This window comes from Mobula hypostoma, chromosome 2 (assembly GCF_963921235.1).
Source record: "Mobula hypostoma chromosome 2, sMobHyp1.1, whole genome shotgun sequence".
In the NCBI taxonomy this organism is placed as follows: domain Eukaryota; kingdom Metazoa; phylum Chordata; class Chondrichthyes; order Myliobatiformes; family Myliobatidae; genus Mobula; species Mobula hypostoma.
Genome location: NC_086098.1, coordinates 86,077,761 through 86,092,829, shown reverse-complemented (window position 1 = coordinate 86,092,829; position 15,069 = coordinate 86,077,761). Strand labels below are relative to the sequence as shown.

The following is a 15,069-nucleotide window of genomic DNA, read 5'->3' as shown; positions in this document are numbered from 1 at the left end:
AGCAATTTGTTTCTTTACTCAAACACTTGCCAACCTATATTATTCTTTCCCCATCTCTTTTGCATCCCCTCTCCTCATTGGGCTCATTTTAAAATGCCGGTGTCACTCTATAAATCTGTCTTGGTCCTTCCAGCCCAATGAGCTTAGGCACCGAATTACACCCCTGTGACCAATTAACCCACTAACCCACACATCTATAGAATTAACCCACACGTCTATAGAATTAACCCACTAACCCACACGTCTACAGAATTAACCCACTAACCCACACGTCTACAGAATTAACCCACTAACCCACACGTCTATAGAATTAACCCACTAACCCACACGTCTACAGAATTAACCCACTAACCCACACGTCTATAGAATTAGCCCACTAACCCACACATCTATAGAATTAGCCCACTAACCTACACATCTATAGAATTAACCCACTAACCCACATGTCTATAGAATGTGGGAAGAAACAGGAGTAGTCAGGAGAAACCCACATGGTCATGGGAGAATGTACAAACTCCGAATAGGTAGTGGCGGAAGTGAACCCAGGTCGCTGGCACCGTAATAGCGTTACACTAACTGCTATGCCACCATATCGCCCACAAATCCAACACAGTGTTTGTTACCCTGACGTGATTCGAACATGCAGCCTTTTGATCTGAAGTCAGACCCACTCACATTGTGTCGAAAGGTCTGGATTCACCTGTCGTAAGCCTTTGCAAATATGCTTGGTTCACATTTTGAGGAAGAGAGAACTTGAAACGGGAGATAGATTCTTGATGAGTCAGACAATGAAACATTACTCCAGGCTGTTCAGGAATGAGAAGTAGAGATGCTATGAGACCATCCATTCTCCTATTAAATGGCAGACTAGGCTCAGGAATTAAGAGGCAGATCCTAATTCATATGTTCTTCAGATAACGAAACTCTGTGGACACATCTTGAGGATATTCAGGTTTCAGCTGACTTGTGGCATAGGTATTATTTGCAGCTTAAGCACCAGGGTATGAACATCCTCAAGAGTAAGAGAAAGTTTGTCTACCTCCCATTCACATTAAAGATCTTTACCAAATTATCTCACTGACAAAAGTTTCAGGCAACAAGAGAATCTAACTTTTTCCTGACAATCCATTCCTGTCCCTCAATAATGTCTTGGAGTCAGGATTCACTACAAACTGAAGTGGACTAGCCACAGGTATTGCAGCAAAAGAACAAGAAAGAGGCTGGATATCCTATTGTGTGTCTTGCCTCCTGAAATGTAGAGATCTTTCCATCATCAATAAAACACAAAACGGGGTATCTGAAATACATCTTATGGAAATGTTTGTTTGATGATGAACTTCAATAAAAATAAATTACAAAAAAAAAACACAAATCCGGGAATGATGGATGAATCACTTGCCTGGATGAATCCAACTTCAACATTATTCAAGAACCTCAAGACAGCCCAATGATTTGCAAAGTATCCACCACCCAGAATATTTACTCCCTCCACACGCTGGGTTCTACAGTTACTTTCCCAACTATTCCAGCACCATCTTGTAAACATGTGAGCTCTGACACCAAGAAGGACAAGGCCACCTGGCATATGGCACACCACTGCATGCTGGTTCTCACTCTGGCTTGGAAGTAATATCGTCAAAACAAAATACTCTGCAGATGGCAGGGGTCAAAGCAACACTCACAACACGCTGGAGGAACTCAGCAGGTCGGGCAGCATCCATGGAAAAGATCGGTCGACGTTTCAGGCCAGAACCCTTCGGCAGGACCGTAGAGGGAAGGGGCAGAGGCCCTATAAAGAAGGTGGGGGGAGGGTGGGAAGGTTCCAGGTGAAAAACCAGTAAGGGGAAAGATAAAGGGGTGGGGGAGGGGAAGCAGGGAGGTGATAGGCAGGAAAGGTGAAGGAGGAATAGGGGAAAACACAATGGGTAGTAGAAGGAAGCGGAACCAAGAGGGAGGTGATAGGCAGCTGGGGGAGGGGGTAGAGTGACATAGGGATAGAAGAAGGGAGGGGGAAGGGATTACCGGAAATTGGAGAATTCTATGTTCATACCAAGGGGCTGGAGACTACCTAGACAGTATATGAGGTGTTGCTCCTCCAACCTGAGTTTAGCCTCATCATGGCAGTAGAGGAGGCCATGTATGGATATATCTGTATGGGAGTGGGAAGCAGAGTTGAAGTGGGTGGCTACGGGGAGATCCTGTCCATCGTGTTGTTGTTTCTCCATTGTGAAAGACCAAATCCTGATATTCCCTACTTAAGCAGCATTTTGCAAGTTCCTTCATGTGGAGGAAAGGGGTTAAACTTGAGGACTGGAAGATTGACATCACTTCACTAAATAAGCAAAGCAACCCACCATTGACTTCTGCAATTAAGTTTGGGCCATTAATGCTGACTATGCCAGCAAAATCCATATTCTCCTCCAAAGCATGGTAGTATAGTGGTTAGCACAAAACTTTACAATTCAGGCTCATTTCCCACCGCTGCCTGTTTGTAAGTGACTGCCTGAGTTTCCTCCGGGTGCTCAGGTTTCCTCCCACAGTCCAAAGGTGTATCGGTTGGTAGGTTAATTGGTCATTGTAAATTGTCCCATGATTAACCTAGGATTAAATCAGGGTATTGTTGGATGGCACAACTCGAAGGGCTGGAAGGGCCTGTTTTAAACTGTACCCAATAAATAAATGAATTAAATTAAAGTAACGAAACAGAACGCCTCATTATTGATCCACAACATAACTGAAAAACCACGTCAAGAACTAGGGACACAAGACAAGTAAAGGAAGAGGTACTGCAGAAAATGACCTACCTTCCAAATATTTTCACCATTTATAACTGGATAAATGTTATGCTAGCAACACTTATTAAGTTTGACTCCATTTGGTTAAAGCAGGTCAAAGCAACTTCCACCTTCATTTCTTTCAAAAATTCTGCAGGACAGTACTTGCTATCCACATGATGCATTACAGCGACATGCTCTGACTTCTTTGGAAACACTTCCATTTTCACCACTTGAGATTTCCCTCCTAGACAAAAATAAAGACATTAGAAGACTCAAGAAGGAGAATACATGAGAGAGGGAATCTTAAATCGGACCAGTGACTTGTCCATTCCAGGTGGAAGGTCTCTACCCGAAACGCCAACTACTGTATCCGTTTTCCTTTACAGATGCTGCCTTTCCCGCTGAGTTCACCAACCAGGTTTGTTTCTTTTTATTCCCGTGACGAGAACGTTGCCTGACTTGATATTGCATTATCCTGCTGAAGGGTCTCGGCCCGAAAAGTTGACTGTACTCTTTTCCATAGATGCTGGGATCTTCCAGCATTTTGTGTGCGTTGCTTGGATTTCCAGCATCTGCAGATTTTCTCTTGTTTGCACTATCCTTTTCCGTTTGCCAGCACATTAGACTTTGTCACCTTCAAGACAGAAGTTAATCATTAGACATTACACCCACGACTGTGCGGCCACACACAGCTCCAATCTGCTGATCAAATTTGCAGATGACACGACCTTATTTCGAGCGGTGACAGAACAATCTCCAGAGGAGAGGTTAACACCCTGATACAGTAGTACCAAAATAACAACCTCTCCTTCAATGTCCAAAAAACTTAAGCGCTGATGGTGGATGACAGGAGGAACAGAGATAGGCTCGCCCCGATCAATATCAATGCCGTTGAAAGGGTGCAAACACGAGGAAATCTGCAGATGCTGGAAATTCAAGCAACACATAGCAACTTTTATGTGTGTCCGTTGAGAGGGTGAGTAGTTTCAAATTCCTCGCTATGCACATCATCAAAGATCTCACCTGGCCTGTACACACCGGCTGTGTGGCAAAAAAAAAGCACAACAGCGTCTCTTCTACCTCGGGGGACTGAAGAGATTCGGCATGAACCCCCAAATCCTCAAGGCATTCTACAGGGACACCATTGAGAGCTTCCTGACTGGCTGTATCACCGCCTGGTATGGGAACTGCACCAACTTTGATGGCTGGGCACTGCAGAGAGTGGTACGGACAGCCCAGCACATCTGTGGATGTGAACTTCCCTCCACTGAGGACATTTACAGCAGCAGGTGCGTAAAGAAGGCCTGGAAAACCATCGGGGACACCAGTCACCCGAACCATAAACTGTTTCAGCTGCTTCCATCTGGCAAATGGTACCGCAGCATTAAAGCCAGGACCAACAGGCTACGGGACAGCTTCTTCCTACAAGCCATTAGACTTACATATTTACATATCTGTACATTGCGTTGGAGTCATAACGCAAACATTTTTACTCCCTCACGTTATGGGACGGATGTAAGATTTAAATAAATTCAATTGTTTCTCCTAATGGCCAAGTCCTCGCTGGAGGACGCGGCCACCTCCTGATTGGACAACAACGTCGCTCCTCGGCTGTTGTGATTGGTGGGAGGCCGGACAATGCCGAGTGGATGTTGGCGCATGCGCGTTGCCCTGCTTGTGATGGCGGTGAGAGGGCGGGTGAATGAATTCTCCCGGAGGACGAGGCAGGAAAAAGAAGGGACCGGCCCGAGATCCGCCCGAAGGCAACAGCGACAGGCTCTCGCTGCACAAACGTAACCTCTACTACTTTTCGTATCCGCTGGTCGCTGTCTTCACCTTCCTGCGCTTCCTGGCCTTTCACCTCTGGCTCTTCTTTGCCTACGTCTGCCAGCGCCTGTCTGAGATGGCATCGCGCAAGAGCACCCCGACCGTGGCCACGGCCGAGCCCGAGCAGATCCGCCAATCCCACCGGCTGGCCTTCGAGTACATCTCCACTGCTCTTGGCATCGACGAAAACGAAAGAGGTGAGGAAGAATCAGGAGGGAGTTGGCTTTTGTTGGTCCATTGCAAGGGCTGTTGGGTATGCCCACTGCCCCTTTAAGAATGCCGCAGATGAGTCAAAAACATTGTTTTTAATTGGAGTGGGTCGGCATGGCATTGTAATGTTGTGCAATATACGCTGCATTGTAAAGTAGGCCATGGTATTAGTTTAAGTCGCTGCGTTGCATATGTTCTGCGTATTGTCGTTTTGTTGCGGTGTACTTGAGGTATAAAACGCTTTTTACTGTGTTTTAATTTTGTACTATATAATGTGCATAGAGTAATTGTGAGCAAGTGCATGCTTGTAAAAAGGTGAGGCGTGCCCTACTGTTACAGTGTAACATTTATTATGCACAGAAAGTTGAAGTAATAGTTTGCTTACTCTACTATCAGTTGGTCAAAGTCATGGTTAGCTTCCCTTTACATTTGATTCCCAAGATTGAGATAAGACATAAGAATAGACTTGGGCTATTCAGCCCATTGAGTCCTTTCAATCATGGCTGATTTATTTATTTAGTGGTACAGAGCAACATAAGCCTTTCCAGGACGATCTATGATTATCAATTAACGTACCCAGTACATCTCCAGACTGTGGAAGGAAACTGGAGGGCCTGGAGAAAACCTACACATCCACGGGGAGGATGTACAGAGACTCCTTGCAGGTGGTGTTGGAATTGAACCCTGGAATGCCCCAAGCTGTTATAGTGTCACACTAACAGCTACGCTACTGCGGCACCCAGAGGTCTCTGGCTGTCCACTAGATCTTTGCCTCTTTTGTTTAGAGATAGTGTGGAACAGCCCATCTGGCCCAATGGGCTGCTGCACCCATCTATTCAACTCTAGCCCAGTCGCACATCAATTTACAATGACCAATTAACCTACTAACTTGTATGTCTTTGGAAAGTGGGAGACGATTGGCGCAGCTGGAGGAACCACACGTGGTTATAGGGAGGAATATACACATTTATTTTCCTTCTCAACCCCATTCTCTTGCCTTCTCCCCATCACCTTTGATGCCCTTAGGAATCAAGAACCTGTCAACCTTCCCCTCTCTCCCATCACCTTATTCAGGCTTCTTCCCCCTTCCTTTCCAGTCCTGATGGAGGGTCTTGGCCTAAAACATCAACTGTTTATTCCCCTCTGTAGATGACAGCTGAGTTCCGCTAACATTTTGTGTTTGTTGCTCTGGAATTCCATCATCTGCAGAATCTTGTGTTTAAGTGCAGGGGAGTCTGTGGGACTTTCTCTCATTCTGTAGCTCTTGATTCCCAGGGATCAAGCAAGTGAACTGTTCCTGCCTTCAGTGCCATTATATCCCTCAAACTAAACCTATTCACAGGAATTCTCAGGAATTTGCCAATACTCAGCACAGTGCTAACAAGACTTTGTGTTTGTAATTGAAAAGGAAAACATTGCAGATATTGGAAATCTGAAAGAAAAGCATAATCTGATGAGGGATGCTCAGTGGGGTCAGGTAGTGTCTGTGGCAACACAGAAACAGTTAAGGTTTTGGGTCAATTACCCTTTTTCAGAACTGGAGAAGTAGCTGTTATCCAATTTTCAGAGGACCCATGTGGATCAGTCTGTTTATGACTACAACTACCAAACTTATTTGTATTGATTTTGAAATTCCTTGTACATGCCCTCCCTTTTATTCTTCATTCTAATGATCTTATTATTCCTTGTACTTTGCAGTTTGCCTGTTTGTTTGCATTCCTGCATCCTTTACTTGTTAATAGCCTTATCTTTGATTACTTTTCATTCAGCAAGAACATCTTTCACTCCTTGATGTATGAATTGCTTCTGTACTACATTAAAATTCCTAAAGCTCTCCCATCAGTCTGTTGCTTGCCTATTATTATTGATCATTAAGGACCCCGACCATCGGGGACATGCTCTCTTCTCATTACTTATGGGAGGAGGATTTGGATGCATCCATCCAATTTGAAAATGTGCAGAAAACTAATAGGCAACTTTCCAAATCTTGGTGTAGCAGCTAGCATAAAACTTTACAACACTGGCCATAAAATCAAGGTTCAATTCCTGCCATTGTCTGTAAAGAGTTTGTATGTTCTCCCCATGATCGCGTGGGTTTCTTCAACTTCCTCCCACGTTCAGAGTTCGGGTTAGTAAGTTATGGGCATGCTATGTTGGTGCCAGAAGAATGGTGATACTTGCGGACTGCTTCCAGCACATCCTTGGACTGTGTTGGTTGTAGCTGCATACAATACATTTCACTTTGTTTCAATATACATGTGACAAATAAAGCTAATCTCCCTTTAATCTCTTTCTTGTTTCTTTCTTTCCACACATCATCAATTGTTTGCCTGCTGACGTTTCAGACGTCAACTCTGCCATTATGTTGGCTGTGCAGAGTTGACCATCAAATGTACAAGGGGAGAAAGAAAATGAATGTGTGTGTGGCAAAAAATTATAGTTGTGCACTTTAACTTTTACGCTTGCTGCGACCATCACATGGAAGCACCTTCACAACCTCCTACAGCCCCCGATGACCTTGTAACTTCAGTCTCTGAGGCCACTGTGAGTGCATCCTTCAGGAGGGTGAACCCACAGAAAGTACCAGCCCAGACAGGGTACCTGGTCAAATACCGTGGCTGGAATGTTCACCAATATCTTTAATCTCTCACTTTAGCGCTCTGAGGTATCCACCTGCTTCGCACGGGCTTCAGTTATACCTGTGCCTAAGAACATGGTAACCTGCCTGAATGATTGCCATTCAGTAGCATTTTCATGCACTGTGAAGTGCTTTGAGAGGTTGCTGACTGAGAAGCGATTAGAATCCTTTCCAATTTGCCTACTGGCACAACAGGTCAACAGCAGATCCCCTTTCACTGGCTCTTCACTCAACCCTACAACATCTGGACAGCAAAGATGCTTACATGAGGATTCTCTTCACTGAATACAGCTCAGCATTTAATGCCATCATCCCCTCAAAACTAATCAAATCGGTTTCAAGACCTTGGCCTCAATAGCTCCTTGTGCAGTTGGATCCTTAATTTCCTCACTTGCAGACCCCAGTCATTTTGAATTGGATTAGATTAGATTATGAGGACACTCAGTCCTTGTTTATTGTCATTTAGAAATGCATTAAAAAATGATACAACGTTCCTCCAGAATGATATCACAAGAAACACAGGACAAACCAAGACTAGAACTGACAAAACCACATAATTATAACATATAGGTACAACAGTGCAAAGCAATACCGTAATTTGATAAAGAGCAGACCATGGGCACGGTAAAAAAAAGTCTCAAGGTCCCGATAGACTCGTCATCTCACGCAGGCGGTAGAAGGGAGAAACTCTCCCTGCCATGAACCTCCAAGCGCCGCCAACTTGCCGATGCAGCACCATTGGAAGCACCTGACCGCAGAGGAGTCTTGAGTCCATCTGGAAACTTCGAGCCTCCGACCAGCCCCTCCGACACAGCCTCTCCAAGCACCATCCTCTGCCGAGTGCTTCGACCCTGCCCCAGCCTCCGAGCAACAAGCAGAGCCGAGGACTCGGGGCCTTCCCCTCCGGAGATTCTGGACCACACAGTAGCAGCAGCAGCGAAGCAGGCAGCATTTCAGAAGTTTCACCAGATGTTCCTCCATGCTCTCACGTCCATCTCCATCAAATCAGGATTGTGCACGGCACCCTACGTGACAACAGACATCACCACTGGAGTGGCCACTGTGAGCTGTGTTGCGCCGCCATCTTCTCCCGCCGATCAGCAACAACATTTCCTCCATAATCTCCTTCAGCACAGGTGCACCGTAAGGTTGTGTGCTTAGCCCCTGCTCTATTTAGGCCTATAACTGTGAGGCTAAGCACAGCTCAATTACCAATTTTAAGTTTGTCGATGACACCACTGTCGTTGGCTGGATCGAGGGTGGTGACGAATCAGCATCTAGAAGGGAGATTGCCACAACAGCAACCTCTCACACAATGTCAGCAAGACCAAGGAGATGATTGTTGACTTCAGGAGGAGGAAACTAGAGGTCCGTGAGCCACTCATTGGGGAATCAGAAGTAGAGAGGGTCAGTGTTATGGTTTCAGAGGATCTCTGTTCAGGGTCCAGGATGTAAGTTCAATTACAAAGAGAGCACAGCAGTGTCTCTAGGTTCAGCATGTCATCTCAAACTTTGACAGGCTTCTAAATCAGGACCATAACATGCTGTGATAAAAGTTGGAATATTTGCCATAAAGTCTACAAAGAGTAGCGGATACGGCCCAGTTCATCACAAGTAAAGCCCTCCCCACCATTGAGCACACCTACACGAAGCACTGTCGCAGGAAGGCAGCATCCATCATCAGGGACCCTCATTATCCAGACCCATGCTCTCTTCTTGCTGTTGCTGTCAAGAAGAAGGTACAGGAGCCTCAGGACCCACACCACCGGGTTCATGAACATTTATTACCCCTCAACCATCAGGCTCTTGAACCAGAGGGGATAATTTAACTCGACTTCACTCACTAAATTGTTCCTATTGAACTGGCAGACAGGAGGAAATCTGCAGATGCTGGAATTTCAAGCAACACACATAAAAATTGCTAGTGAACGCAGCAGGCCAGGGAGTATCTATAGGAAGAGGTACCGTCGACGTTTCGGGCCGAGACCCTTCGTCAGGACTAACTGAAAGAACAGCTAACAGAGAATTGAAAGTGGGAGGGGAAGATCGGAAATGATAGGAGAAGACAGGAGGGGGAGGGATGGAGCCAAGAGCTGGACAGGTGATTGGCAAAAGGGATATGAGAGTGTCATGGGACGGACGGGAGGCCGAGGGAGAAAGAAAGGGGCAGGGGGGAAGCCCAAAGGGTGGGCAAGGAGTATTGTGAGAGGGACAGAGGGAGAAAAAGGGAGAGAGAAAAAAAATTATTAATAATAATAAAAGATAAATAACAGATGGGGTACGAAGAGGAGGTGGGGCATTAACAGAAGTTAGAGAAGTCAATGTTCATGCTATCAGGTTGGAGGCTACCCAGATGGAATATAAGGTGTTGTTCCTCCAATCTGAGTGTGGCTTCATCTTTACAGTAGAGGAGGCTGTGGATAGACATATCAGAATGGGATATGGAATTAAAATGTGTGGCCACTGGGAGATCCTGCTTTCTCTGGCGGGCAGAGCGTAGGTGTTCAGCGAAACGGTCTCCCAGCCTGCGTCGGGTCTTGCCAATATATAGAAGGCCGCATTGGGAGCACTGGATGCAGTAAATCACCCCAGCCGACTCACAGGTGAAGTGTCGCCTCACCTGGAAGGACTGTTTGGGGCCCTGAATGGTAGTGAGGGAGGAAGTGTAAGGGCATGTGTAGCACTTGTTCCGCTTAGAAGGATAAGTGCCGGGAGGGAGATCGGTGGGAAGGGGTGGGGGGATGAATGGACAAGGGAGTCACGTAGGGAGCGATCCCTGCGGAAAGTGGGGGGTGGTGGAGGGAGAGATGTGCTTAGTGGTGGGATCCCGTTGGAGGTGGCAGAAGTTACGGAGAATTATATGTTGGACCCAGAGGCTGGTGGGGTGGTAGGTGAGGACAAGGGGAACCCTATTCCTAGTGGGGTGGTGGGAGGATGGGATGAGAGCAGATGTACGTGAAATGGGAGAGATGCGTTTGAGAGCAGAGTTGATGGTGGAGGAAGGAAAGCCCCTTTTTTTTAAAAAAAGGAGGACATCTCCTTCGTCCTGGAATGAAAAGCCTCATCCTGAGAGCAGATGTGGCGGAGACAGGAATTGCAAGAAGGGGATGGCATTTTTGCAAGAGACAGGGTGAGAAGAGGAATAGTCCAGGTAGCTGTGAGAGTCCATAGGCCTATAGTAGACATTAAATGTGGTTCAGTATAACCCATCTAGGAGAAAAACGATCTAACTATAAAGCTGTGAGTCATCCTCAGCTTGAAAAAGCATTTGCAATATCTTGATTGTGAAGTGCTATCTAAAGGCCATTATGATTTTCCATTCATATAAGCAACTTGTACCACATTCAATGCTATTGAACTGGGCTCACTTTCAAGGATTCTTCATCTTGTTCTCAATATTTATTGCTTATTTATTATTTTTTCTTTTTTCTTGTTGTGTCTGCACAGTTTGTAGTTTTTTTTTGCACATTGGTTGCTGTTCGTCCTGTTGGATGTGGTCTTTCATTGATTCTATTGTGTTTCATGTATTTACTGTGATTGCCACCAGAAAATGCATGTCAGGTTTATATATGGAAACATATACCTTTCTTCAATAATAAATTTACGTTGAACTTAAACAGCAAATAGACTTTTGTTTCTAAGGGCATGGCTCATGGGTAGTCAGTGGTGGGGGTGGGGATATAATCAGCAAGTTCTGTTCATTGCTCCAAAGGGCTGATATAAATGCTTTCCTCTGTTTGAATAGGACAGAAGAAGAAAGCTGTGGAGTGGTACAAGAAAGGGATTGCAGAACTCGAGCATGGGATTGCAGTCCAGATCTCTGGAACAGGTAAGATCTTAATGAAAACTTGTTCCTGTTGATGCCATTGCAGCGATTTTTCATTCCGGTGGTTAAGAGAAATTTAATATAAGTGGATTTAAAATGGGTTTGATCAGGGAATGGATAGGATTTGTGAATATGTACAGAGAAGAGTACCATAATGGTGATCTTAAAAAGAAATACAAGTTGCTTAGATGAATGGAAAATCATAATGGCCTTTAGATAGCACTTCGCAATCAAGATATTGCAAATGTTTTTTCAAGCTGAGGATGACTCACAGCTTTACGTTTAGATTCGTTTTTCTCCTAGATGGGTTATACTGAACCGCATTCAATGTGCTGTTGTGTTTTCTGCCGTTTGCTTTATTCTTGCCCTGCAGGTGAAGTTCTGGAACATGCATTTGAATCTCACAATGGCAGCTGAGGAAGTTGAATTCAAATAATGTTTTTTTGCAAAATCAAGTCCATTTTGTAAAATGCTGTTTGTAAAGACTCATCAAATATCTGATCTAGACAGAAAATGAGACCCAGTAAAACCAATTGTGAATTAAGGGGTGAACAATAAACACTGGTCTATTTCCAGAGTTCTGTATATTGTATGAATGAAATTTAGAAGTCATGAGGATTGAAAACAACAAGCCAGACTAGTGGTGTTGGTGGGGAGGCTGAGTCAGTAATATTTCTGCAGCAGAGTGGTATGCAGCAACCATTTCCAAGAAGGAGTATAACCACCCACTGTTGGTGGCCAGGACCAAATTTTTCACCATGAGTGTCTTGGATGGGCCATTTAAATACTAGAAGAGGAGATCAGAGGCTGGGCAATCTGGCGAATTTAGTTCTGTGACCCAATATTTAGTGCAGTTATTCCCAGCTCAGAGGACCTGGGTCCAACCCTGACCTTAGCTGCAATGCACATCCTCCCTCGGGACGTCACTGCTGTGGTTTTCTCTCATCTCAAGTGTGTGCTAACATGTTAATTGGTTACTGTAAATTAAACTATTATGCGGTTAAGTGCTAGGAGTACCAAGGGGTTTTCTCATGATGGTCATAGAGAGAAAGTTGCAGGATCACAGGAGCACAGGATGGGTCTGGAGATTACTTTGAGCTGGTGTGCGTCAAGAGGTTCTCCAGTCAAGATGGCTAATGTGCTGAGCTGTAATGTTCATCAAAGTCATGGCTCAGACTCGGTTGTTTTTGTTTATTCTGCTGTATCTTCTGCCTAGTGGGAGGTGGGAGAAGAGAGAATGACTGGGGTGAGTAGGATCTTTGAATATGCTGCTGCTTTACTAATGCAATGAAAAGTATAGACGGTCCATGGAGGGGAGGCTAGTTTCTATGATGTGTTGAGCTGTGTCCGTAACCCTGCAGTTTCCTGTGGTTACGGGCAGAGTGGTTGCCATACTAAGCTGTGATGCAGCTGGATTGGATGCTTTCTGGGGGCATATAAAAGTTGGTGAGGGTTAAAGTGGATATACCAAATTTCTCCAGCCTCCTGAGAGAATAGGGGGCTGAGTAATGTTTTGGGGCACCAGTGTTAAGGGTAGTTGCAGCAAACGTGGACTGCCTGTCGTAACTGATTGGGGTCTGTTGGTCAGGAGGCCAGGGATCCAGTGTGGACTGCCTGTCGTAACTGATTGGGGTCTGTTGGTCAGGAGGTCAGGGATCCAGTGTGGACTGCCTGTCGTAACTGATTGGGGTCTGTTGGTCAGGAGGTCAGGGATCCAGTGTGGACTGCCTGTCGTAACTGATTGGGGTCTGTTGGTCAGGAGGCCAGGGATCCAGTGTGGACTGCCTGTCGTAACTGATTGGGGTCTGTTGGTCAGGAGGTCAGGGATCCAGTGTGGACTGCCTGTCGTAACTGATTGGGGTCTGTTGGTCAGGAGGTCAGGGATCCAGTGTGGACTGCCTGTCGTAACTGATTGGGGTCTGTTGGTCAGGAGGCCAGGGATCCAGTGTGGACTGCCTGTCGTAACTGATTGGGGTCTGTTGGTCAGGAGGTCAGGGATCCAGTGTGGACTGCCTGTCGTAACTGATTGGGATCTGTTGGTCAGGAGGCCAGGGATCCAGTGTGGACTGCCTGTCGTAACTGATTGGGGTCTGTTGGTCAGGAGGCCAGGGATCCAGTGTGGACTGCCTGTCGTAACTGATTGGGGTCTGTTGGTCAGGAGGCCAGGGATCCAGTGTGGACTGCCTGTCGTAACTGATTGGGGTCTGTTGGTCAGGAGGCCAGGGATCCAGTGTGGACTGCCTGTCGTAACTGATTGGGATCTGTTGGTCAGGAGGCCAGGGATCCAGTGTGGACTGCCTGTCGTAACTGATTGGGGTCTGTTGGTCAGGAGGCCAGGGATCCAGTGTGGACTGCCTGTCGTAACTGATTGGGGTCTGTTGGTCAGGAGGCCAGGGATCCAGTGTGGACTGCCTGTCGTAACTGATTGGGGTCTGTTGGTCAGGAGGCCAGGGATCCAGTGTGGACTGCCTGTCGTAACTGATTGGGGTCTGTTGGTCAGAAGGTCAGGGATCCAGTTTCAAAAGGAGGTGTTGAATCCCAGTTCTAGGACCTTGGAGATGAGTTTGCTTGAAATTATAGTATTGAAGGTCCAGCTGTAGTCAATAAACAGTAGTCTAATAGTCGTAGTCATACTTTATTGATCCTGGGGAAAATTAGTTTTCGTTACAGTTGCACCATAAATAATAAATAGTAATAACACCATAAATAGTTAAATAGTAATATGTAAATTATGCCAGTAAATTATGAAATGAGTCCAGGACCAGCCTATTGGCTCAGGGTGTCTGACCCTCCAGGGGAGGAGTTGTAAAGTTTGATGGCCGCAGGCAGGAATGACTTCCTATGATGCTCTGTGCTGCATCTCCGTGGAATGAGTCTCTGGCTGAATGTACTCCTGTGCCCACCCAGTACATTATGTAGTGGATGGGAGACATTGTCCAAGATGGCATGCAACTTGGACAGCATCCTCTTTTCAGACACCACCATGAGAGAGTCCAGATCCATCCCCACAACATCACTGGCCTTACGAATGAGTTTGTTGATTCTGTTGGTGTCTGCTACCCTCAGCCTAATGTAGGTGTCTTTACTGTCCAAATGCTCGAGAGATGATTGTAGAGCTAGGAAGTCTGCCATAGATCCATTTAGGAGGCAAATGAATTACAGTGGGTTGAGGTTGGCTGGAGGTTGAAATTGGTATGTCTTGAAGCACTTCACGATGATGGATGTCAGAGTCATTGGGTGGTAGTCATTAAGGCACTTCGTTATTTTAGGTACTGAGAAGATGGTGATTTTCTTTACAAAGGTGGGATACTCAGATTGAAACAGGGAGGTGAAAAATGTTTGCGAGTCCCCCGACAGTTGATTTGTGTAGGATCTATGAACGTGGCCAGGGATACCTGAGGCTAAATTCCTTTTGCAGTTCACTGATCTTGCGTCTGCAACAGTAATTGTGGGTACAGGTTCATTGGATGTTGTTGGGATGGTGGCAACATTCTAACCTCCTATGGACATTTTGAACAGAATGCACTAAGCTCATCGAGAAAGGATGCACTGCTGCCTGACTTGTAGTTCGATATGGTTTATAAGCCCTGTTGCAGCTGATGGCTGGTCTGGGACTTGAGTTTTGGATCGGTATTGTCTCTTGATATCCTTGATGGTTTGACAGGTCATATTGCAATTTCTTGTAAAGGTCAGGGTCACCTGATTTGAATACTGCAGTCCTCGACTTCAGTAAGGAGTGGATCACTGAGTTCATCCATGCTTCCCTCTTTGGGAACACTTGGATTGACTGG

The 15,069-nt window shown here is 45.8% G+C and overlaps 1 protein-coding gene across 1 annotated transcript in view; it reads left to right on the top strand.

Moving 5' to 3' along the window:
- The first annotated feature begins 4,427 nt into the window (after window positions 1-4,427).
- Window positions 4,428-15,069, top strand: part of spast (spastin) — a 65,699-nt gene continuing 55,057 nt past the window's right edge. Inside the window, exons 1-2 of the mRNA XM_063039809.1 lie at window positions 4,428-4,801; window positions 11,198-11,281. Of these exons, the coding sequence (XP_062895879.1) occupies window positions 4,480-4,801; window positions 11,198-11,281 (406 nt within the window). The 5' untranslated portion in view covers window positions 4,428-4,479. The remainder of the gene's footprint in view (window positions 4,802-11,197; window positions 11,282-15,069) is intronic.